Genomic DNA, 26,505 nt, shown 5'->3' on the forward strand with positions numbered 1-26,505 from the left:
TTTTTACATACTATACTATTGCTTACTTTTTATCACTTTTTTCGACATACTATACTATGGCTTTTTCATCACTTTTTTCCACATATTATACTATGGCTTATTTATCACTTTTTCTACATACTATACTATGGCCTTTTTAATCACTTTTTTCAACATACTATACTATGACTTACTTTTTATCACTTTTTCAACATACCATACTATGGCTTTTCCTTAATTTTTTTCCACATACTATACTATGGATTATTTATCACTTTTTCGACATACTATACTATGGCCCTTTTCGACATACTATACTATGACTTTTTCGACATACTATACTCTGACTTTTTCATCACTTTTTTCGACATACTATACTATGGCCTTTGTATAAATTTTTCGATATACTATATTATGGCTTTTTTCTCACTTTTTTCAACATACTATACTATGACTTTTTTGACATACTATACTATGGCTTTTTCATCATTTTTTTCAACATACTATACTATGGCCCTTTTCGATATACTATACTATGGCTTTTTAATAATTTTTTTCGACATACTTTACTATGGCTTTTTCATCACTTTTTTCGAAATACTATACTATGGCCTTTTTATCACTTTTTTCGACATACTATACAATGGATTTTTTCTCACTTTTTTCAACATACTATACTATGACTTTTTTGACATACTATACTATGGCTTTTTCATCATTTTTTTCAACATACTATACTATGGCTTTTTCATAATTTTTTTCGACATACTATACTATGGCTTTTTTATCACTTTTTTCGACATACTATACTATGGCCTTTTTATCACTTTTCTCGTCATACTATACTATGACTTTTTTTTATACTATACTATACTTTTTCATCACTTTTTTACATACTATACTTTTATCAATTTTTTTGACATACTATACTATGGCTTTTTATCACTTTTTTCCGACGACTATTCTTTTTTTTATACTATACTATGCCCTTTTCACTTTTTAGATATACTATACTATGGCTTTTCATCACTTTTTTTTTCGACATTCTATACTACATACTATACTATGGACTTTCTATCACTTTTTTCGACATGCTATACAATGGACTTTTTATCACTTTTTTCGACATACTATACTATGGACTTTTTATTTTTTTTCATAATTTTCATTTTTATTTACTATACTTTGGATTTATTATCAATTTTTAAGAAATACTATACTATGGCTTATTTTCATAATTTATTTCGACATACTGTACTATGGATTTATTATCAATTTTTAAGAAATACTATACTATGACTTTTTTCAACATTGTATACTAAAGTACTGACAACATTAGCATTTCTCTGTGAGAAACTGATAACATTGTAGAAAAGATAAGTATTTGCAAGAATCCTGTTATTATGCTGAGACTTAACTTTAGCAGAAGGGATCCCTATGGTTCGACAAGGATGGTATTCGAACCCACGCATGCAGGGTCCGAAAGATTATGGACTGTCCGAAAGACAGTCCATAATCTTATCCACTCAACCACCTCAACTACCTATGCTCACGTACTATACTATGGCTTTTTTATCACTTTTTTCGACATACTATACTATGGCTTTTTTATCACTGTTTTCGACATACTATACTATATCTTTTTTATCACTTTTTCGACATACTATACTATGGCTTTTTTATCACTGTTTTCGACATACTATACAATATCTTTTTATCACTTTTTTCGACATACTATACTATGGCTTTTTTATCACTGTTTTCGACATACTATACAATATCTTTTTTATCACTTTTTTTGACATGCTATACTATGGCCTTTTTATCACTTTTTTCATAATTCTTTTTGACATACTATACTATGGCTTTTTTATCACTTTTTTCGATATACTATACTATGGCTTTTTCATCACTTTTTTCGACATACTATACTATGGACTTTTTATCACTTTTTCAACGTGCTATACAATGGACTTTTTATCACTTTTTTCGATATACTATACTATGGCCTTTTTATTACTTTTTTCAACATACTATACTATGGCTTATTTTCATAATTTATTTCGACATACTATACTTTGGATTTATTATCAATTTTTAAGAAATACTATACTATGGCTTATTTTCATAATTTATTTCGACATACTATACTATGGATTTATTATCAATTTTTAAGAAATACTATACTATGACTTTTTTCAACATAGTATACTAAAGTACTGACAACATTAGCATTTCTCTGTGAGAAACTGATAACATTGTAGCAAAGATAAGTATTTGCAAGAATCCTGTTATTATGCTGAGACTTAACTTTAGCAGAAGGGATCCCTATGGTTCGACAAGGATGGTATTCGAACCCACGCATGCAGGGTCCGAAAGATTATGGACTGTCCGAAAGACAGTCCATAATCTTATCCACTCAACCACCTCAACTACCTATGATCACGTACTATACTATGGCTTTTTTATCACTTTTTTCGACATACTATACTATGGCTTTTTTATCACTGTTTTCGACATACTATACTATGGCTTTTTTATCACTTTTTTCGACATACTATACTATGGCTTTTTTATCACTGTTTTCGACATACTATACAATATCTTTTTTATCACTTTTTTCGACATACTATACTATGGCTTTTTTATCACTGTTTTCGACATACTATACTATGGCTTTTTTATCACTGTTTTCGACATACTATACTATATCTTTTTATCACTTTTTTCGACATACTATACTATGGCTTTTTTATCACTGTTTTCGACATAGTATACAATATCTTTTTTATCACTTTTTTCGACATACTATACTATGGCTTTTTTATCACTGTTTTCGACATACTATACAATATCTTTTTTATCACTTTTTTTGACATGCTATACTATGGCCTTTTTATCACTTTTTTCATAATTCTTTTTGACATACTATACTATGGCTTTTTTTCATCACTTTTTTTTACATACTATACTATTGCTTACTTTTTATCACTTTTTTCGACATACTATACTATGGCTTTTTCATCACTTTTTTCCACATATTATACTATGGCTTATTTATCACTTTTTCTACATACTATACTATGGCCTTTTTAATCACTTTTTTCAACATACTATACTATGACTTACTTTTTATCACTTTTTCAACATACCATACTATGGCTTTTCCTTAATTTTTTTCCACATACTATACTATGGATTATTTATCACTTTTTCGACATACTATACTATGGCCCTTTTCGACATACTATACTATGACTTTTTCGACATACTATACTCTGACTTTTTCATCACTTTTTTCGACATACTATACTATGGCCTTTGTATAAATTTTTCGATATACTATATTATGGCTTTTTTCTCACTTTTTTCAACATACTATACTATGACTTTTTTGACATACTATACTATGGCTTTTTCATCATTTTTTTCAACATACTATACTATGGCCCTTTTCGATATACTATACTATGGCTTTTTCATAATTTTTTTCGACATACTTTACTATGGCTTTTTCATCACTTTTTTCGAAATACTATACTATGGCCTTTTTATCACTTTTTTCGACATACTATACTATGGATTTTTTCGACATACTATACTATGGCTTTTCTCGACATACTATACTATGGCCTTTTTATCACTTTTTTCGACATACTATACTATGGCTTTTTTATCACTTTTTTCGACATACTATACTATGGCCTTTTTATCACTTTTCTCGTCATACTATACTATGACTTTTTCGACATACTATATTGTGGCTTTTTCATCACTTTTTTTCGACATACTATACTATGGCCCTTGTATCAATTTTTTGACATACTATACTATGGCCTTTTTATCACTTTTTTCGACCTACTATACTATGACTTTTTTCGACATACTATACTATGGCTTATTTATCACTTTTTCGATATACTATACTATGGCTTTTTCATCACTTTTTTCGACATACTATACTATGGACTTTTTATCACTTTTTCGACGTGCTATACAATGGACTTTTTATCACTTTTTTCGACATACTATACTATGGCTTATTTTCATAATTTATTTCGACATACTATACTTTGGATTTATTATCAATTTTTAAGAAATACTATACTATGGCTTATTTTCATAATTTATTTTGACATACTATACTATGGATTTATTATCAATTTTTAAGAAATACTATACTATGACTTTTTTCAACATAGTATACTAAAGTACTGACAACATTAGCATTTCTCTGTGAGAAACTGATAACATTGTAGCAAAGATAAGTATTTGCAAGAATCCTGTTATTATGCTGAGACTTAACTTTAGCAGAAGGGATCCCTATGGTTCGACAAGGATGGTATTCGAACCCACGCATGCAGGGTCCGAAAGATTATGGACTGTCCGAAAGACAGTCCATAATCTTATCCACTCAACCACCTCAACTACCTATGCTCACGTACTATACTATGGCTTTTTTATCACTTTTTTCGACATACTATACTATGGCTTTTTTATCACTGTTTTCGACATACTATACAATATCTTTTTTATCACTTTTTTCGACATACTATACTATGGCTTTTTTATCACTGTTTTCGACATACTATACTATGGCTTTTTTATCACTGTTTTCGACATACTATACTATATCTTTTTTATCACTTTTTTCGACATACTATACTATGGCTTTTTTATCACTGTTTTCGACATACTATACAATATCTTTTTTATCACTTTTTTCGACATACTATACTATGGCTTTTTTATCACTGTTTTCGACATACTATACAATATCTTTTTTATCACTTTTTTTGACATGCTATACTATGGCCTTTTTATCACTTTTTTCATAATTCTTTTTGACATACTATACTATGGCTTTTTTTCATCACTTTTTTTTACATACTATACTATTGCTTACTTTTTATCACTTTTTTCGACATACTATACTATGGCTTTTTCATCACTTTTTTCCACATATTATACTATGGCTTATTTATCACTTTTTCTACATACTATACTATGGCCTTTTTAATCACTTTTTTCAACATACTATACTATGACTTACTTTTTATCACTTTTTCAACATACCATACTATGGCTTTTCCTTAATTTTTTTCCACATACTATACTATGGATTATTTATCACTTTTTCGACATACTATACTATGGCCCTTTTCGACATACTATACTATGACTTTTTCGACATGCTATACTCTGACTTTTTCATCACTTTTTTCGACATACTATACTATGGCCTTTGTATAAATTTTTTGATATACTATATTTTGGCTTTTTTCTCACTTTTTTCAACATACTATACTATGACTTTTTTGACATACTATACTATGGCTTTTTCATCATTTTTTTCAACATACTATACTATGGCCCTTTTCGATATACTATACTATGGCTTTTTCATAATTTTTTTCGACATACTTTACTATGGCTTTTTCATCACTTTTTTCGAAATACTATACTATGGCCTTTTTATCACTTTTTTCGACATACTATATTATGGCTTTTTTCATCACTTTTTTCGACATACTAAACTATGACTTTTTTCATCACTTTTTTCGACATTCTATACTATGGCTTTTTTTTATCATTTTTTTCGACATACTATACTATGGCCTTTTTATCACTTTTTTCAACATACTATACTATGACTTTTTTCAACATACTATACTATGGCTTTTTTATCACTATTTTCAATATACTATACTATGACTTTTTAAGAACATACAATACTAAGGCTTTTTCTATGTATATACTATACTCTGTCGAAAAAAGTGATAAAAAAGCCATAGTACAGCATGTCGAAAAAAAGTCATAAAAAGTCATAGTATAGTATGTCAAACACCGTCATAAAGAATTCAAAATTCATAGTATAGTACAGTATATCCAAAAAAGTGGTAAAAAGCCATAGTGTAGTATGTTAAAAATGTGAAGAAAAAGCCATAGTATAGTATGTCCAAGAAAGTGGTAAAAAAGCCATAGTATAGTATGTCAAAAAAGTCATAGTATAGTATGTCCAAAAAAGTTATAGTATAGTATTTCAAAAAAATTGCAATACACACTACATTATAAGCACAGAAAAAACCTAAGAAACACTGAACTTAAACAGGGGCAAAAACTGTAAAAGATATTAAAAATCTAAATCACTAATTCATTTGTATTACATAGTACATTTTGTGAATCGTTTGATTGACATCTGTAGGTGAAGGAGGAAGAAGCCTAAAGAGGATTTGAAGATTGCTCCATTGTCCTCAATGTAAAACATTTATTGAAAGAAAAGCTTTATTCAAAAAAATATATATATAAATAGCAGAAAAAATAGTAAAAATAGTGAATAATAGCTGAATATTAGCCATCACCTAGAGGAGCTTAACATTTTGATATCTGATTTTTTTTTTTTTAGCTGAGCGTATGCAGAAGTTAACAGTGACCAAGGAAAGTGCTGCTTAATCAGCATTCACACAATAAAACCAGGGGCTGTCTTGTTGCAGGGGCGGAGCCAGACGTACATTTTCTGGGCTCAGCCCAAACGCGGGGGCTCCATTTACGGCAGTCATACACACTTAATATTTAAGCCATTTTTTAAATTTTTTTATTTAACCTTTATTTAACCAGGCCATTGACAACGGATTCTCATTTGCATCGCCAAGAATAACGCATAAGCACGCAAGACAACATACAGTTTTACATTCAGTACAAAAATACAGAATACAATAGGCTACATAAAATACAGATTAAGTAGGCATTACAAAGCGAGGTATAAGTAAGTCGATGGATATGCGAAAGTGATTTGGTAATAATCAATAGACAGTTTACAGTATATAAATGCTGAAATGTAGTAAAGAGTTAGTATACAGTTGGTGCAAATTGTGGTCTAGTTAGTGATGTAGATCAGTAAGAACACAATATACATGAATAGACAGTATACATGAATTTCATAATAGACTTCCTAAAAATGTGTACGGTACATCATTTGGAAAAAACGTGATAGTTGTCAACAAACAGCTTCCATGTCGTTGTGTGAACAGTTGGGATCGAGCGGTGCGAGGGTGGGTATTGACTGTCTGTTATGTAACTGATGGTGTCTCCAACCGGTCCAATAACACTAGGGACAGATCAGCTGTATGTGTGAAGGACATAGACTGCCTACAAATCCTCCCTGCCATGGTCTCTTATGTGTAACTGTATTGACTACATGACTACTGATGCCGAGAGTCCCAACCAAGCGCGTCTAAATATCAGTCCCTACAGAAAAACGTGATTATGCGACCGCATAATTCAAAGCATAATCAGCCAAAGTCCGCATATTTATGCGGGGCGGGGCCACATTTTTTCAAAAAAACTCAGCATTTTTCTGGAAGGAATGAGATATGTTGTGAAGGAGACTTTTTGCGTCATTAGCAAACGCCAAAGGCGCCTGACCAAGCGTTGCTTGGAGACTGGGTTGTCATGCTGTATTGAAGAAGACTTGAAACCAGCGATTGAGACCATAACGTCACTATGAAAATGTTCACTGAGGGGTAATAAACCAAGTAAGAGGTAGGCTCATTTTCTCATAGACTTCTACAGAGACAGAATTCCTTTTGCAACCAGTGGAGTCGCCTACGGATGAAAAACTGGATCGCATACAGGTTCAAAGGAGCTCCGTCGATTCTTTTTACAGTCCGTGCTTGAAGTCGTTCATGTTGTTTCTGTTCCAGTTGTCGAGGTGTGAGCGATGCCGCTGCCAGGCCAACAGAGAGGTGTACTGCAGCATTTCGGACTGCCCCGCCCCCCACTGTGTCAACCCCATCTACGAACCCAACCACTGCTGCCCCATCTGTAAGACCGGTAAGACTCCAGTCAGTGCTGGGTGGCCACCAAGTGCTCTCTCTCTCTTTCTCTCTCTCTCTCTCTCTCTCTCTCTCTCTCTCTCTCTGTGTGGCGGTTAGCTCCATGAGTTCTAAAAGTCACTGCTCCATTATTAATTTGACTATTATCGCCACTCGTTCATCGCATCCCCAACCGGCCTGTCAGACACCGCCTTTGCAAGAGGGAGTTTTTCCTCGCCACTGTCGCACTACTTGCTCTTGAGGGAATTACTGTAATTGCTGGAATTGTTGGGGCTTTGTAAATTATAGAGTGTGGTCTAGACCTACTCTATCTGTAAAGTGTCTCGAGATAACTCTTGTTATGATTTGATAAATAAAATTGAATTGAATTGAATTCAAACTAATTCCAGGATGTCTGTTAAATGTGCTGTGGGATATTTACGACCCACAGAGGGCGACTGACGTGCGTGTCGACTTTGCACACAACACGTGTCGTGGTCTGACGGGGAGATTGCCAAAAACTGAGCCTCGCTGTTGCACTGGGTGACACGTTTCTTCACCATGAACACGATTAGTTATCACGTCATCAAACAAACTAGTTTGAATGGAGAAATCAAAGAAACTGACAACCATGAGAAATTTTTTTGTGCGCAGTATCTGTATTTTTTTATGTAGATTATATGGAGAAAAAAAATAATCTACCTCAACAGACATAAAATGGAGGCATTATAACCTGTAACTATATGTTCTCTAGCCGGCATGAACACTTTAAACTAGAGAAGGCCCGATACCATTTTTTTGCTTCCCGATACCGATTCCGATACCTGAACTTGCGTATCGGCCGATACAGAGTACCGATCCGATACCAGGGTGTCATATATTTTATTATGTTTTAACAACTGTACACCACTATCCCTGTATGGATGTGATATGATTTCTATCTTTGTTGTCGGTCTGGCTCATGTTAAATTCTTTGTGAAACAATGAGTGCTTTCTTTTATTCTCCAGTTTGACAGTCAGTTATAACGGAAAAAGAACATAAATAAACTACTTTAACATAGAATTTCTTTAGGGCTTTATTACGTGGTATCGGATCGGTGCATAAACTCAAGTACTTCCCGATACCAGTGTTTTAGGCAGTATCGGAGCCGATACCGATACCAGAATCAGTATCGGCTCCGATACTGCCTAAAACGCTGGACCATCTCTACTTTAAACCCCTTTTGTTTCCTCACCTTCACTATTTCAGTTACTGCTCTCCAACGTTCGTAGTGGCCTAGCCAAACAACTTTGCTTTGTGAATTATAGCTTCCAACATGGAGTCCTAGTTTACCTTCCAAACACAGTGGTAGCGATCTAATTTTCCACTCACGACCCGTTCGGCTGGCAACAGCTTCGTCCATTTGTGCCAGTCATCCACTCCCCTTTGGAGCTGGATCATAACCACATGTGCTGTCATAGCCACACACACACACACACACACACACACACAGGTTTGTTGCATTGCAATGCATTCCCTAGCCCCTTACGCTAACCTTAACCATCACAACTAAAGGCCTAACCTTAACCCTTACCCTAACCCTAACCTAATTCTATCCCTAATCCTAAAACCAAGTCTTAACCCTCAAACAGCCCTTTAACCTTGTGGGGTACAGCATTATGGTCCCCACAAGGCTGTGCAGACCCCACAAGTATACTGTAGTCCCCACGAATATAGTAAAACAGATACACATGTAAACACACACACGCACACACACACACACACACAATAAAAACATATGGTCACAACAGGGCAACTGCAGTTAATGGTAAGTTAAAGACCGTGACGGAAACAAAGGAGGAAAAGCGCAAAGGTTAAGGAGTTAAACCCCGAAATTATAAATCTACGGGACAGACCCATCGACTAACAACTACCATCAACCATTCAAATGGGTGGCACATTTGGGTTGCACACACGCACACGCAGAGCTTACAGAGCCGTCGCTGTTATGTCATACCGTGCTTTCCCAGCCCCCGGCATTAAAGCCCCTCTGTTTGTCACATTGCTGGGTTTTGTGTGTGTGGGTCAGGCAGCAATAGCAGCAGGGATAATAATAACTCTGGTATTATGTGTCGCTTTTTGTAGGATAAAAAAATAAATAAATGAAAAGCCCAAGTGTTATTTCACTGATTCTGACCCCGAGAACATGCTATCTGCCTTCCCCAGTTCCCCTTGCCTTACTTTTTCGCTGCTCCTCGGCTGGACAGAGAGGTTTGCCGACAGATGGTTGGGTTTGTTGCATCACTGTTTTTCGCTGCTGCTGCCAGGTTCCCTAACCGTCAGCTTTTGCTTTACCGAATGCAGCCAAATAAAGGAACACCCCCCCCATCTGAGACCGAGGGATGCAAATGATGCTCAAAGGCACCCTGTTTACATGTTTGCTCGCATGATGTTTGGTCTGTCCAGCCAAAACAACACATAACTGCTTTACTGAAAATAAACAAAATATATCATATTGTATATCGCACGCACACACAGGGAAAGAAATAGCATCTGCAGGAAGGATTCTTTCAGGGACCGTTTATTCATTTGACCTTACATAAAAGTCAGTTCCTGTAGCTTTTCCTGCGTTGCTCGTGTAATATTCATATCATGCCCACTTCTATTAATATCGTGGACACGTTGATTAGGCTATTTCATAAATGAGCTCAACCGCTTATTTAAGAAAGACTTTGTGCTGCATCAGACAAGCAACTGTTGTCGATAAAGGGAGACTCTTCATTTCCTCATAACTTGTGGTCTAGAGTCTTATTTAAAGGTTCTGTACTCGACATTCAGCGCATTATTAATAGAGCAGCAAACAAATATAGGGCATGCTGAGCAGAGAATGAAGTCGCACTCCCTCTGTGTGTGTATAATCCAAGCCTCTCTGTTCTGTTTTGATAGCCGGTGAAGAATAGGTACAACGACAAAACAATCAAATGTTGTTTCTGAAATGTATTTTTTAAGCTACATTTGTTTTTGGTACAATATGCACTATTTTCCTAAAAAAAACATTGTATAGACGGATACAGAGGTAATCCCCCACCCTCCACCTTGCTGAAATAGGCCTAAATAAGAGAGACTTCAGATACAGTATTAGGGGACCACTAAGGTATATATAAAAGAGACTTCAGATACAGTATTAGGGGACCACTAAGGTCTATATAAAAGAGACTTCAGATACAGTATTAGGGGACCACTAAGGTCTATATAAAAGAGACTTCAGATACAGTATTAGAGGACCACTAAGGACTATATAAAAGAGACTTCAGATACAGTATTAGGGGACCACTAAGGTCTATATAAAAGAGACTTCAGATACAGTATTAGAGGACCACTAAGGTCTATATAAAAGAGACTTCAGATACAGTATTAGGGGACCACTAAGGTCTATATAAAAGAGACTTCAGATACAGTATTAGAGGACCACTAAGGACTATATAAAAGAGACTTCAGATACAGTATTAGGGGACCACTAAGGTCTATATAAAAGAGACTTCAGATACAGTATTAGGGGACCACTAAGGCCTATATAAAAGAGACTTCAGATACAGTATTAGGGGACCACTAAGGACTATATAAAAGAGACTTCAGATACAGGACCACTAAGGCCTATATAAAAGAGACTTCAGATACAGTATTAGGGGACCACTAGGGTCTATATAAAAGAGATTTCAGATACAGTATTAGGGGACCACTAAGGTCTATATAAAAGAGACTTCAGATACAGTATTAGGGGACCACTAAGGCCTATATAAAAGAGACTTCAGATACAGGACCACTAAGGTCTATATATAAGAGACTTCAGATACAGTATTAGGGGACCACTAGGGTCTATATAAAAGAGACTTCAGATACAGTATTAGGGGACCACTAAGGCCTATATAAAAGCATCCAAAGAGCACCATGTCATGGGACCTTTAAAATGAATCAGGAAACCAGACTCACTAGCATTTAATCATTAATACTACCAAAAACAGGTAGGCCAATGGGCTCAACAAAACACAAAGTACTACTTTCCCTACTACGAGTAAAAACAAGTAAAAATGCTTCCCCTGTACTGTCTTTCCTGTGACCACAGGTCCCAACTGCTTTGCGGGGAACAGGGTGATCCCGGCGGGGGAACGTGTGAACGTCGACGAGCGGACGGTATGCTACTGCACCTATCGGGACGGGACGTGGCACACCCATCCCCACGCCACCTGCGAGCAGCGGCCCGAGCCCAGCCCAACACCCAGCGCCCGCACCGAGGCCCCAGGGGACAAGGAGTCCAGGAAAAGGTCCTTCTTTCCCAGACTGGCTGTGATACCATGAAGTGGAGTGTTCAACAAAAGCCTCATGGCGACAGAGCCATAGGTTTAGTGCCCATGAATTCTAAGAATAAGTGTAAAACACGTTGCATGAATTGGTAGTAGTGGGAAAAAAAGCGTCAAATGTAAAAGTGACAAAGATGTCGAAAAAGGGTCAAAAACTTGTTGAAAAAAGCAAAACAATGTCAAAAAAGCAACAAAAACATTGAAACAACTTAAAAAAGAAAAAATATGCGACAATAAGAGGACAAAAACTTCAACAAAAAGTGTCAGAAGCCTAGGGGAAAATGTTGAAAAAAGTGTCAACATTCCTTTAGCCGGGAGGACAACACAAGGGTTAAATGAAAATCTTCCGATACAGCTTTAAATTAAACTGTCCTAGCATATTTTATCAGCTAACGTTAGCTAGCTAACCAAACTAGCATTGATGTCAACGATCCAGCTGCCTTTTTAATGTTTACAGCTGTTTAGTTTTCCATTACTTAAAGGACAATTCCGGCACAAAATGAACCTAGGGGTTAATTACAGATGTGTTACCCACTCTGTCGTTCTCTGCTAATCTAATGTGTTTGTAGCTTGAAACAAGCTAGCGCGGACCGCTGATTAGCTTACAGCGCTAGTATTTGGGGGCACATGGAAAGTAAAAACAAATTGATATTTTATACCACTAAAAAGGCTCAAAATATCACCACACTTCAACGTTAGCATAATGAGGGTCCTTAAATGTTAACCGAAGCATTGAGAACATTGTAAGTGTATAGTTCATTAAAAAGATAGTTTAGGAAGACAGTAGCTCCCAAGACGGCGGCTGCCTGTATACGAGAACGCGACTGTCTTTATAATCTATCTTTTTAATAAACTGTACACTTACAATCAGTGTTGGGGAGTAACGGAATACATGTAACAGCGTTACGTATTCAGAATACAAATTATGAGTAACTATATTCCGTTACAGTTACAATTTAAATAGTTGTTATTTAGAATACAGTTACATTGTTAAAACCAATGGATTACATGACGATACTTCTCCGTTTCACGAGTTTATTCACTCTGAATAAATTAAGGCAACTTAATGCATTTTCCAGAAGCCCCGATATGAAATAGAAAAAAATAGCTATTTTTGTGATCAGTCACAATGGAGTCGGAACCGGCACGACAGAGCCAGGGCAGCAATAAGTTTCTATCTTGGAAATTCAAACAGCATTTCACATTAAAGAACGAACAGGGAGAATGAAATACAGCTAACTGTGCCGTGCAGCCTCTGCTTGCCAGCAACCAGCCTCCTTTCAGCTCCAAATTATTCTACTTCTAACCTGAAGAAGCATCTTAAAGTAAGTTATTTTTTAATTAGCCAAGAGTAGTCGTGTTGTAGTTTTACTGGTCACCTTGCTATTTTAACATTGACGTGTGACTTTACATTCTCCTAGGTGCTGATGTACTAGCTCCACAGCCGTTTAAAGACTATAGCCCCGTTTGACATGCTAACTAACGTTAGCTAAAATTAGCTTGTGGTAGCTTAGACCGCGGTTAGATTTTTGTAGTATGCAGTTCGGGACTACCAATACAATAATCTATCAGCTTGTTCAGGTACACATTCAGCTAGTTGGAATAAAAAGAACACACCATTATAGGCCTGTTTAGTAAGCTGGATGTGATAGCCGCATTCCTACACCTATAAAACGCAATTTAATGTAGAAGTAATCCTGAAGTAATCCAAGTATTCAGAATACGTTACTCAGATTGAGTAACGGAATACGTTACAAATTACATTTGTGGGCATGTATTCTGTATTCTGTAACGAAATATGTTTTGAAAGTATCCTTCCCAACACTGCTTACAATGTTCTCAATGCTTCGGTTAACATTTAGGGACCCTCATTATGCTAACGTTGAAGTGTGGTGATATTTTGAGCCTTTTTATTGGTATAAAATTGCGATTTGTTTTTACTTTCCGTGTGCCCCGAATACTAGCGCTGTAAGCTAATCAGCGGTCCGCGCTAGCTTGTTTCAAGCTACAAACACATAGCATGAGTCCCAGAGAGCGCCAGAGTGGGTACACACGTTATTAACCCCTAGGTTTGTTTTGCGCCGGAATTGTCCTTTAATTCATTTCTCAATTTATCCACTCCTGTACATTGGTAAATCTACAATCTATCTACCTGACACTGATAAAAACTCCCATCATGCCGAGACGATATACAATACAGTGACAGAGGGGGAAGTGTTGGGTGTGGGTGGTAGCCTGCTGGTTTCCTTCTGTATAAGCAGAGCGGTGCCAGAGATGTCCAAGTAGTCCAGACACACACACACATATATATATATATATATATATATATATACAATCAGTGCTGAGAATGACTGTGTAAGCAGAAAAATGGATGATTCATACACATAACCTTGAGTAACATATGTTATACTTGATGTTAAGAGTAGGCTACATGCCATTCGGCATTCGTCAGTCATATTCCTGTTAGTCTAAGTTTGTGATGATATGGACTCGCATGTCAAAGTGTGATTGCCATAAACCATAAATCCCTCTGTTTAAACATCTCTGTGAATTTTCTGTCCTATCCTTGTGTTCTAGCAGAGATCTTCAACATAGGGTGTCCTCAGAGTTACTGCAGGGGGGAGGGGGCATCAATTTATTGTTAATTATTTTGGAAGTTTTGGTGCGTCGGAGGGGGATAAATAAAGTCAAAAGTTGCAAAAAGAAACTCCCTTACACTTTCTAACTTAATACATGTAAAATACATGTAATAGTAGGCAACGTTACGGTACTTAAACCATTATCAGACTAAATGAAAGGGAGTTTCTTTGCAACTTCTGAACGTTTTTTTGAAAAATGAAAATGTCAACATGCATCCAACATATTGGCAAATATAAACCAGCATATTTGTGGAAAAAAAAAAAAAAAAAACATTGATAGACTACTGGCCTATAGATAAGGAATTCACTTAGTTAACTTTATTTTATAGAATATATAGTAGCGGGTCCCTGCTCCATCTCTCTCTCTCAGATAAGGGGTCCATTAAGACCCCTGTTCTAGAGTCAGTTCTCATCATCTTCATGGTGGAGACCTGTCCTGTGTATTGCTGATTAGACAACTGTCAGCCAGTTTAAATCAACACAGAAATGCACAGCAGTGTTTCTCAAATGGAGATACTTTGGAGTATTGCACGGTAGGGGAGATTTTTTTTTTCCAAGTTAATTTGAAAAAATGTTTCATGAGTCCTAAAATAATTATAAGAGTGAATGAATTTAGTGATGGATTCTAAACATTTCAGATAGGATTTAAGTATTTTTTTCAGTTACAAGTTTGTTTTATATATAATTGCTACAAAAACGGTTTTGTGCTGTAAGGGGTACTGCTGGGCTGAAAAAAATATTGTAAAAAGGGTTCATTATTAAAATTAATGTTACAAAGCCCACTGCCCTCAAGGACAATATTTAACAGTTTATAACTTTCCCCAGTGGTTGGCTTACTGTAGTCAGAATGCTTTTCTTTTTCTTTGTGTTATGTTGTCATGTATCTCATTTGTAAGTAGCAAGCAACTATGTAAGAATTGTAAATTATAAACTGAAGGTTGTAAAATAAAGTTTACAGACTTCTTCTACAGTCTTGTTAGGTTACATTACACCACCCAATGGTAGGTCTGAGGAAGTGCATTAAAATGAAACCATACCCTGTATAAAAGAACACATTTGCAGCCAATATGCCAAACAGGAAAATTGGACGAACTGTAGAGAAAGTGATTTCATGGCTGACTGGAGGTGTGCACATATTTGATTTTTTTTGTTGGTAGAATATATGACATGTAACTATGTGTGGCAACCAACAGCCTGGACGTAGAATACAAGAACCGCATTACATATTAGCAATACGCAAGTGTGTCAAGGCTCAAATGCTTCATTTAGATTTATTTTTAACATAACCTCAAGCCATATTTCCATAGCTGCTAAAGTGAGTTAATCAATTTTTAAGCATAGTGCAACATTAAAACTTGTATTGAGTGCAACTGTTGCATTTTACCATTGTTAATCCCAGCCAGGATAATATGCTTGCAGAAGGTAATTTGCCCAAATATCCATTACTTTACTGGAATCAAACTATTCCATCCATATACAACAGTAGCTCACATTTCATAATTTTAACTACATTCCCTTTTAAAATACTGTTTGCTCTACATGAATGGTAAATGAAAACACCAAGACATGAGGCTGGATTACCAACAGCTTTTATTGAAAACAAACAAAGGAGCAGGCTCCAGCTCAGGCTATGCTGCCAGCGTTGGAGGCGATCCTGGGCCAGAGGTCAGCGCACTCTTTGGCCACTGGGCCTGTGATGGCTGAACCTGCAGACACAAGGGGAAGCTCCGTTATTTTGGTTACAACACGACATGCTTCATTTAAATACATACAGGAAATGGGCCGACAACTTGACTGCTGCAATTGAAACTAACAAATATTAATGTAAAGGAAAATAAAACAATTTAATATGTGTGTGGCTAGGTAAATGGACTGTTCTTATATATAGCGCTTTCTAGTCTCAACGACTACTAAATTGACAAACTTCAAATAGTATTAACTTCATTACTGAATGAATTTTCTTTTTTAATAGACATAAGCACATATCTGTAGTAGACCTTTAACAAAAGGTTGTCTTGGTGAATCAGCTAAAAAAAGCAATACACAATCAAAACAAATCGGAGCATCACGTAGACTTTAGTTGTACCGAGCAGATTAAAGATGTCTCATCACTGATTGAGATCGGTCAGCCACAGTGTGAGGCTGCCATCTCACCCACAGTGATGAAGTCAATATTCCCTTATACGACAACTCACCCAGCCACTGAGCAGACAAAGCAAGTGCTTTTTTTAAGGGGAAATACCTTCCTGACCTACCTGCTGTATCACCACTATGAGATACACTCAAGTATAAATGCAAATGTCCTAAATACCCACTGATGCAACTTTGTAAAACTAAACTTCAGATAAACTTAAAATCTTAAATCAACTGCACTGCTGGATTCAACAGTTCAGCAAGAACTGAGCTATGGAGGGGGTAAGAATCAAGAACTACCACAACAACCCGAGGGGCTTTTACTGAAAGCACCATCTAAAATGCCTCATGACAAATATATATCGAGCTACTCTTAATTCTGAGCTTGAGGGCATTACACATCAATACATGAGCTAATTATTAAATCTATTCTTTTATGTGTAAATGACCTTGCTGTCCAGACACCGTACAGAGAGTATGACGAACCAAAACACGTGGATGCGTAGCATCCGAAACAAACCCACCTTTCATTTCTCCTTTGTTGTTTACTATGACACCTGCGTTGTCTTCAAAGTAGAGGAACACACCATCTTTTCGCCGATACGACTTCCGCTGCCGTATCACCACCGCAGGATGCACTGTGGACAGAGGGAATGTGGTTAATGCAAGCTAATACAAAGCCACAGAACACAACCCCGTGTTGACCCTCATTCTGACTTGGCTGGAAAATACAGAGACCTTGTCAGTCAAACAGAGACTGGCAGTAGAAACCATTTCACTTTAATTGAATCCAGATTATACAGTTGTAACATCCATAATCACTGTATTAACCCAATAAAGCTGTAAATGAGAGCCTGCGCTTCCAAGTCTTCCTCACACTCTGCTCATAGAGTTAAAACCCAATGCAGCGACCTACATGTCAAGACCTTTCTGTAGTGTGTTGACATTGCAGCTGCTACTTTCTCTCCAATGCCATATCACGTTTCCATCAGTGAAACTCATGTTACATTGAAGATTACGCTTGTTTTAAGACAAACACCTGGAAAACTCCTGTACTTCATTAGAACCCCTGACTCAACACGAGAATTCACCACCTTTTATGGGATGTCTAGTTAGTGTTGATGGTAAATGTAGTCCATTGAAGCAATAATTCCTACGGTATTGGATTTTTTTTTTTTAACCATTCGATACGATTCCAGGCAGTCGGTCCAATAGCCCTACTCCCTATAGCAGCCAGTTCTATGAATAACATTCAGACAAAGCACAGTGCATAGACAGATGTTAAAAAAAATCCATCACACCAGCCTTGTTAAATTTACAAGAATTTGCTGGATTAAATTATAGATTAGATTTATCTTCAGTAATGGCTCATAAGGAGAGAAAGAAAGGAAACTCTTCAGTAACTTCTGATTCTAGTGTTCGTGGTTGAACTTTGACTTTAGTTGTACCGAGCAGATTAAAGGTGTCTCATCACTGATTGAGATCGGTCAGCCACAGTGTGAGGCTGCCATCTCACCCACAGTGATGAGGTCAATATTCCCTTATACGACAACTCACCCAGCCACTGAGCAGACAAAGCAAGTGCTTTTTTTAAGGGGAAATACCTTCCTGACCTACCTGCTGTATCACCACAATGAGAAACTCTGAAATATAAATGCAAGTGCCCTGATGGTGAAATGAACGCTAATGCAACTTTGTAAAACAAAAAAATTGAATCTTAATCAATTAACCCTAACATCTACAAAGAAAATCTGTACCGTTTGAGTCAACATTTCAGCAAGAACTTGGCTTGTTGGCTGTTGCCGTCATTGTCCACGCTAGTTTAGCACTGATCCGTTCTAACTAAATATTCTCTGGTCGCTGCAGTTCACGGGGATGCGTCACTGCAGAATGACTATAGGGGAAAGAATGGACATTTGGCATTACATTTTTTTTCCTGGCCTGGCAGAGGCTCTTTTTGGCTTGGCAGCCCACCAGGCTTGTACAATTGGGGAAACGCTGCATTTATAATACAATAAACATCTGAACAGTAATTTCAGCAATCAATGTTATATTTGACTGCCTGATTTTGTTTCAACGGCCCTAAGGCACTGCTGCCACAGCTCCACATGCTTTCTCAGACAATATAGCACACGCACCGAGGAATTTATTGCTTCAATTGACTACATTTACCATCAACACTGATTGGACATCCACATAAAAAGATGGTGTATTTCCCTTTAACTTGACACTGTTCAAGTGTCATTAAGGAGTCACTAAACACCCAACCCACTTTTTTTCCCCAGCCATAAATCAAATGGATCATTTAAGTGTTATGTGGATTCAAGGTCCAAATTTTGGCATTTTAGTGCAAAGTATTTTAATTCTACAGTGTTCTAAATACACAGAGACTGCCCTCTACAGGTTAAAACTCAACTATTGCAATTTAATTTTCCCAATGGCCGATCTGGTGGCAGGTGACCTATGGAGGCAGCTTGTCACCACATACAGGTGTAAAACTGTTACGTCCTTTGTGAATTTCAAACCCAGTTTCCAATGCAGTGCTATTCACTGTACTTAACATGCACCCAAACAAACACCTCAGGGGTTCATAGGAGTTAAACCCAATACTACAGGAACTTGCACACAGACCGTTGTTTCCACTTACCCTTCTTCCTGAGTTCTGGCTTGCCTTTCTTGACTGTGGCCATGACCATGTCACCCACTCCTGCAGCAGGCAGACGGTTAAGACGCCCCTTGATGCCCTTCACAGAGATGATGTACAGGTTCTTGGCACCTGAAGGATGGAGGGACAACAAACATGAAAAGGGGAAAGATAGGAGAAGTGGAAATACAGATACTGGGACAAAGTTTCTAAAGAACATGGTGTTGATGCCCTTAGAAATGGCAGGGGCATACAGCACTTTAGTTTGTCTCATCACTGATTGAGATCAGTCAGCCACAGTGTGAGGCTGCCATCTCACCCACAGTGATGAGGTCAATATTCCCTTTTACGACAACTCACCCAGCCACTGAGCAGACAAAGCAAGTGCTTTTTTAAAGGGGGGAAGAACACCAAACAAAGAATGGCCAAAAACACTACTCTTACTAGCAATGTTGCTAGGTGTAGGTCCTGCGTCCCACATTAAAATCAGAAAGGACACAGTACAATTAAATTTCCCTCACAATTTAGTGTGATTTCTTCCATATTGTAAAAAACGGGACACAGGTAACACTTTATACTTCCTGAGAAAATACATTGAAAACTTCACTGTCTTAGAGTCCAACAAATTCAATAAAGTCAACCGCTTGCTAATGTACCAGCTCTCACAGAGGTGGTACAACCACCACATAATGTACAACACACCACATGTACAGCTTTATCTTTAGTGATTACAGGAGCAGTAACGTTAAGTAAGTCAACTCTGCTGGTTGACTCACAACTTGTAGCTCCAGCTACATATCACCTGCACAATATCAAAGTTGAATATTTAAGCCAGAGCAAAAATAAAATCAGTTGAGGCACACATACCTGTGTTGTCTGCGCAGTTGATGACCGCTCCCACTGGGAGACCCAGTGAGATGCGGAACTTGGCTCCAGATGAACCACCACGTCCTGGAAGAACACAGGAACAATTGAAATCATCAGTTAGGCTTGTACCATTTTTGAAAGTCAAGGAATTGGCAATTTTACGTCAGAGAGAAATGGAAATAATGTCGTTAAACACATCTCTACATTATCCAGTTTATGCGATTTTATTCCCTACCTTACCACATTAACATTTAAGTTGGTTTTCCTATTTTTTTGCAGGCTTTTGTCAAACATGTGATCCAACACCACTTGGTGCCACTTTAGCAGTCAACACCACATTAACAATCCAAACACCCCGGGATTAACAAGTGCAGCCATTCTAACACATCATGTATAATATAGTGCAATATTTTAACATACCATAGATGCAATGTCAAAACAAATATCTCCAGAACGTCAACTTTCAGCGAGGAAAAATTGGGCATTTCTCATCCCATAAAAAGAACTGAAAATAAAGATAAAAACCCACGAAATTTTAATATCCAGCTTTAGCTAGTTCCATTGCACCAGTTTCCTAAATCACTAACGCTAAGTTGTAATGCTACAACTTATTAAACTATCACAATATGTCAGTTTTAAGAACATTTGTTGAACGCAGTGAGGGTCTTGCAAACGGATACTTTAAGCAGCCAATTTTGGAAGTCATTTGACAGAAATGTGCTGTCAGACGACCACAGCTTTACTTTAACGTTAGCGCTGCGGCTAAGTGGAAACAAGTTTAGTTTAGTAAACGACTTGCTGACGTTCATTGACCGTAGCATGAGATTTTTGACAAATAAAAACTGACTGCCCCTGCCTAATACCAACATAATTTGCTTCAATAGTAGCTAAAAACTTCAAGTGAGACACCGCTATCCACGATTCACACTAGCCTGGAAGCCCCGGCGCAGCCTAGCTAGCTAGCTAACTCAGCCTAAGCTAGACCGAACAATTTCACATTATTTAGACGATTTTCAGCAAGTGACTTTACGTTTGAGTTTATTTAATGGTGCGACATTAGGTTTATTACAATTAAACCAGTCTGACATTTGCAACAAAGTCACATTTTCTACCTCTAGCTTTACTTGCTTTATGCCTGCACGGCGCTGACAGCGAAACATGGCTTCCGCCAAATAGCCAGAGAAAGCGCTATCGTTAAGAAATAGTAATCCGTTTGCATGAATTTAAAACTAATCACGTATATTTGTTGTCATTCCTACTCTCTAACACGCAAACAACATTTTAAGAGCTGGCGGGGAGTAGAAAACAGCAGATGAATGTGGATTTTACAAGATGGGTTTCATACCTCTCTTAGACATGGCTGCAGTAGGGAAAGAGGAAGAAGGTGAAAGGAATTGTGGGATATAAAGTTGAGCGGAACTTCATCCGGGTCATGGCGCGGAGACATGCTGTATTCAGGTTCTGTCGGAAATTTGTTATTATTGAAATTTCTTGCCGAATATTATTTTGTAATTCAAATGCATATTTTAAATACATTCATCAGAAATACTGATCACAGTTAACTGTGACATAATGGTATACATCATCCTTTGCGTGTTTGCGTTTTTAAGCAAATTGCGTTTGATGATATTTCTTTAATATCATAATCATCAAGAGAGTTATCCTTAGAAGAAGCGTTATTTCGGTTTAGGGAGGTCTTGTCGGACTAATGTCTGCCTCTGCAGTGTTTATTTGCTCATTTCTTTTTATTACTATTAATGTTAGAACCAGCTCTATTGAACTGGACAAATCTCTCTAAAACGTAGCCTAACTACTAGGAAAGATGGAAATAAACAAACTCAAAAAAAATGCAACTGTAAAAAGAGGAATGGAGTTTTTTATTTTTTATTTATTTTTTACTATGAATGATTGTGTCTTCTAGTCAGCAGCAAGCTTACAGTGACGACAAAGTAACCACTAGATGGCAGCAAATTAGCATCACTATTTCTGCACACTCTCCTTTCTAGCTGTGAATTACAGTCACAACCATAAGCCCAAATACAGACACATTCACGTACATATGAAGAAAGATTTATCATTTCAGATTTCTTTTCATATCTGATATATGTGGAATGTTCAGGGAATTATTTGAGAAAAAGATTGGCTGAAAAAGGTGGAATATGAAATTACTTCATCATTATTATTATTATTAGATTGTTGCTGACAGATGTCTCATTGCGACCTGTCTCCTATACTACTGAACGGTTTTGTCTTATCTGATTTTTATACATAGGTACAGGGGTGGACCGATTTTAGGGTTTTAAAATAGGTTCAACTTTGTGTCGTTTCCACCTTTTTTAGGTGGCAGGAGTGCAAATACGTCATCCTCAACATGGGTTATGTTCTGGTTTCAGAATGATGAAGAAATCTGGAGAACAATTACAAACAAAATAGGATGTAGGTCCTACAGGATGATTCTTTTCCTTGGCAACTATATTTTCCCAAATGACGTACAGATATTTAGGCAATTTATTATCTCAGTGACTTGAAAAATAGTGCAAATAGCTGACCCCCACAATGTTTGGGCTGATCCCCCAAAGTTTACAACGTCTGTCTCTACCCCTGCATAGGTATAGTCTCTCGTGCCAAGTTTTGGCACATCAAATAAAGCACCTTTATGTTGGAAATAACTGTGTAATTTCCTAAATACTGCCAGGAATACAATTCCTGGTTAGCAAATACAGAGTCATTTAATATTTGACCAGGGACGACCACCATTCAACTCGAAAAAAAGTCATATGACCATTCCAATGGCTCCGAAGCTGTTAAATTTAGGTAAATTAAGCTAAAAAAAACCCCGCATAATTCCCCTTTAAGGATGAGAATACATTTGTTATGATGATGGATGGATGTGTAAATGGTATAAATCTGTGTACAACTCTGCACAGAGACTGTTTGTCTAGGCATACAGGTATTTGTGTGTGTGTGTGTGTGGGGGGGGGGCTCGTTGTCCTTTTTTCAAAGTGAATACTCAGACATTCCGCTGTCGGACGTTGTTCAATAATTCACATCCAGCGTTCTTCCTCTGCACAGGATCTTTTCTTCTCTCATCAATGTGGGAAGATGCCACAATCTCAAGTCTGAAAGCCCGGTACAACCACCTTTTATTCAAATAGATTGTGATTTGTGTGTGTGTGTGTGTGTGTGTGTGTGTAATTAAAAGGTGTATGCTCTGCCTCCTCCTCATGGCTATACTTATATCAGGTGGGCTTTCAATAGTGTCCGTCTACTCCTCCACAGTCTGAACCCTTGGAACAGTACGGAGAGTGAGAGCAATAATGTAGCAATACATAGAAATCTATATCATAGACATGTCCAGCTGACAGCACTGCATGTTCTCATGAAAACAATGTTGAGCCTGCAGACAGAGCTCGGTGGTAACAGGTGAGTGTTCTAATACGTGCTGTGAAAACCAATGCGGCTGTTGAAAAGGCATGTGTGTCATCCAGCTTCTGCTCCTGTCTCGTCTTGCAGTGATAATAAGGTTGTAAAAAAAACCATTTGTTTTCCTCCTCCATTTGGGATTCTGGGAGACAAAAGAAGCCCAATTTTGGTTAGGGTTAGGGTTACTTTCAGTTTCCCCCCTCAAGGGTTAAGGTTGGCATTCTATATTCGTCTTGTTGTCAAGAACCAACATTGTCTGTCTTTCAGTACCATGGCTACTTTGTGGCACTCAGCCTGAAGCCTATTGGTTAATACTAGGGGTGCACAATATGAGGAAAACATTCGTTATTGTGATAATGTCGAATATTGCGATAACGATATTACTTGCGATAAATAAACGGAATCAAGTGGACTCAGTTTTGCCTTTCATACTCGGCTTCTGACTGGCTAGTAGTCCTTACCTAGGTACTGTCAGGGCACGCCCTCATACTCGGCTTCTGACTGGCTAGTAGTCCTTACCTAGGTACTGTCAGGGCACGCCCTCATACTCTGCTTCTGACTGGCTAGTAGTCCTTACCTAGGTACTGTCAGGGCGCGCCCTCGTACTCTGCTTCTGACTGGCTAGTAGTCCTTACCTAGGTACTGTCAGGGCGCGCCCTCATACTCTGCTTCTGACTGGCTAGTAGTCCTTACCTAGGTACTGTCAGGGCACGCCCTCATACTCGGCTTCTGACTGGCTAATAGTCCTTACCTAGGTACTGTCAGGGCACGCCCTCATACTCGGCTTCTGACTGCCTAGTAGTCCTTACCTAGGTACTGTCAGGGCACGCCCTCATACTCGGCTTCTGACTGGCTAGTAGTCCTTACCTAGGTACTGTCAGGGCACGCCCTCATACTCTGCTTCTGACTGGCTAGTAGTCCTTACCTAGGTACTGTCAGGGCGCGCCCTCGTACTCTGCTTCTGACTGGCTAGTAGTCCTTACCTAGGTACTGTCAGGGCGCGCCCTCATACTCTGCTTCTGACTGGCTAGTAGTCCTTACCTAGGTACTGTCAGGGCACGCCCTCATACTCGGCTTCTGACTGGCTAATAGTCCTTACCTAGGTACTGTCAGGGCACGCCCTCATACTCGGCTTCTGACTGGCTAGTAGTCCTTACCTAGGTACTGTCAGGGCACGCCCTCATACTCGGCTTCTGACTGGCTAGTAGTCCTTACCTAGGTACTGTCAGGGCACGCCCTCATACTCGGCTTCTGACTGGCTAGTAGTCCTTACCTAGGTACTGTCAGGGCGCGCCCTCGTACTCTGCTTCTGACTGGCTAGTAGTCCTTACCTAGGTACTGTCAGGGCGCGCCCTCGTACTCTGCTTCTGACTGGCTAGTAGTCCTTACCTAGGTACTGTCAGGGCGCGCCCTCATACTCTGCTTCTGACTGGCTAGTAGTCCTTACCTAGGTACTGTCAGGGCACGCCCTCATACTCGGCTTCTGACTGGCTAGCAAAACCTACTGCGCATTTGCGACTCCCAACAAAGATGGAACAGAAGTGCGATGCCTAACTCTGTAGCTAAACACACAGGGTGAAAAGAGGAGCTGCAGCAATGTGCACTACAACAAAAATATGGTGTTTTCTGTAAATTGAACCACACAACCTCTAAATACAATTATGAACCTGGAAATGATCATAATATGAGCACTTTAAGGTACAGCCTAAAAAAGTATGTGTGAGGTGCACACATTCTCCTTTTGTAACCACCCGTTTACGTAAGGGCAATGGAGTTTGCTTGCTTTTGGCGTGACGCACGTTCAGACAGCCCTCGAAGCATTTAGCGAATCACCGATTGGCGAAGTGGGAGGCCATTTATGGCAGTTAAACCTCAAAAGTTCCCCCCGAATCCCCAGATCTTGTTTTGTGGAACGCTGGTGGGGGGATTATGTGTTCTAAATCCGGCGGCGGTTAATGGTGTTAAAATGCCTGGTTGAGACATTACGAGCCACTTTCAAACTGTGTACTCCAGTTTTTCTAAAACGTCAAAGGGGATATGCTTTTGTTGCTGCCTGGCTCGAAGCGTGCATCATTCATGCTTGATGAGATGTTCCTAGTTAAATAATTAAAAGATGCTGCAAGCAAAACAGATCATTTTTCTGAGTACTTGAACTGATTAGATGATGTGAAAAGCCATTAGCTATTAACCAATAAGAATTTGAATGCACCGTGCACAACATTGAATGTGTGATGGGCAAAGATGCCAGGCTGATGTTGCTACTACAGTACTCGTAAAGTTAGGTTGCTAGGATACAATGGTATGCTGGAGTGAGACGGAGTGGAGTGAGTGGGTGCAGGATGTGTGTGTGTGTGTGGGGGGGGTCTACAGGATCAGATGGTACTGCCACTGAATGCTTACACATCTAGGAAAGAGAGTGTAACAGAGGAATGGAGGAACTAAAGACGAGAACAGGATGAGGATGAAGAGGCAGAAGACAGTGAAGGAAGCACTGACAGAGAGAGAGAAACACAGGAGAAACACTTCTCCTGACTTATAGAAATAGGAGTATGTGTGAGAGAGGAGATAAAAAGAAGTGATAAAATGTGTGTGTGTGCGTGTGTGGAAGACACTGGGGAGCGAGGGAGGATGAGAGATGTAGGAGGAGAGGAGATGTGAAATCACAAAG

At 38.1% G+C, this 26,505-nt stretch overlaps 2 protein-coding genes across 2 annotated transcripts in view; one reads left to right on the forward strand and one right to left on the reverse strand.

Annotated features, from left to right (window-relative positions):
• The window catches only part of si:dkey-283b1.7 (von Willebrand factor C domain-containing protein 2-like), a 22,008-nt gene extending 9,879 nt beyond the window's left edge, over positions 1-12,129 (forward strand). The window contains exons 3-4 of the mRNA XM_028600466.1: positions 7,683-7,812; positions 11,897-12,129. Coding sequence (XP_028456267.1) covers positions 7,683-7,812; positions 11,897-12,129 — 363 coding nt within the window. The remainder of the gene's footprint in view (positions 1-7,682; positions 7,813-11,896) is intronic.
• Positions 12,130-16,342: 4,213 nt separating this feature from the next.
• rpl23 (ribosomal protein L23) lies at positions 16,343-21,853 on the reverse strand. Its single transcript, XM_028599098.1, has 5 exons — positions 21,760-21,853; positions 20,415-20,498; positions 19,551-19,679; positions 17,428-17,541; positions 16,343-16,476 (listed from the first exon to the last, which is right to left on the reverse strand). Exons 1-5 carry the CDS (start codon positions 21,770-21,772, stop codon positions 16,394-16,396), a joined length of 423 nt encoding a protein of 140 aa, XP_028454899.1. The 5' UTR covers positions 21,773-21,853; the 3' UTR covers positions 16,343-16,393.
• Positions 21,854-26,505: the final 4,652 nt, after the last annotated feature.

The sequence above is a fragment of the Perca flavescens genome, chromosome 15, assembly GCF_004354835.1.
Source record: "Perca flavescens isolate YP-PL-M2 chromosome 15, PFLA_1.0, whole genome shotgun sequence".
Classification (NCBI taxonomy): Eukaryota; Metazoa; Chordata; class Actinopteri; order Perciformes; family Percidae; genus Perca; species Perca flavescens.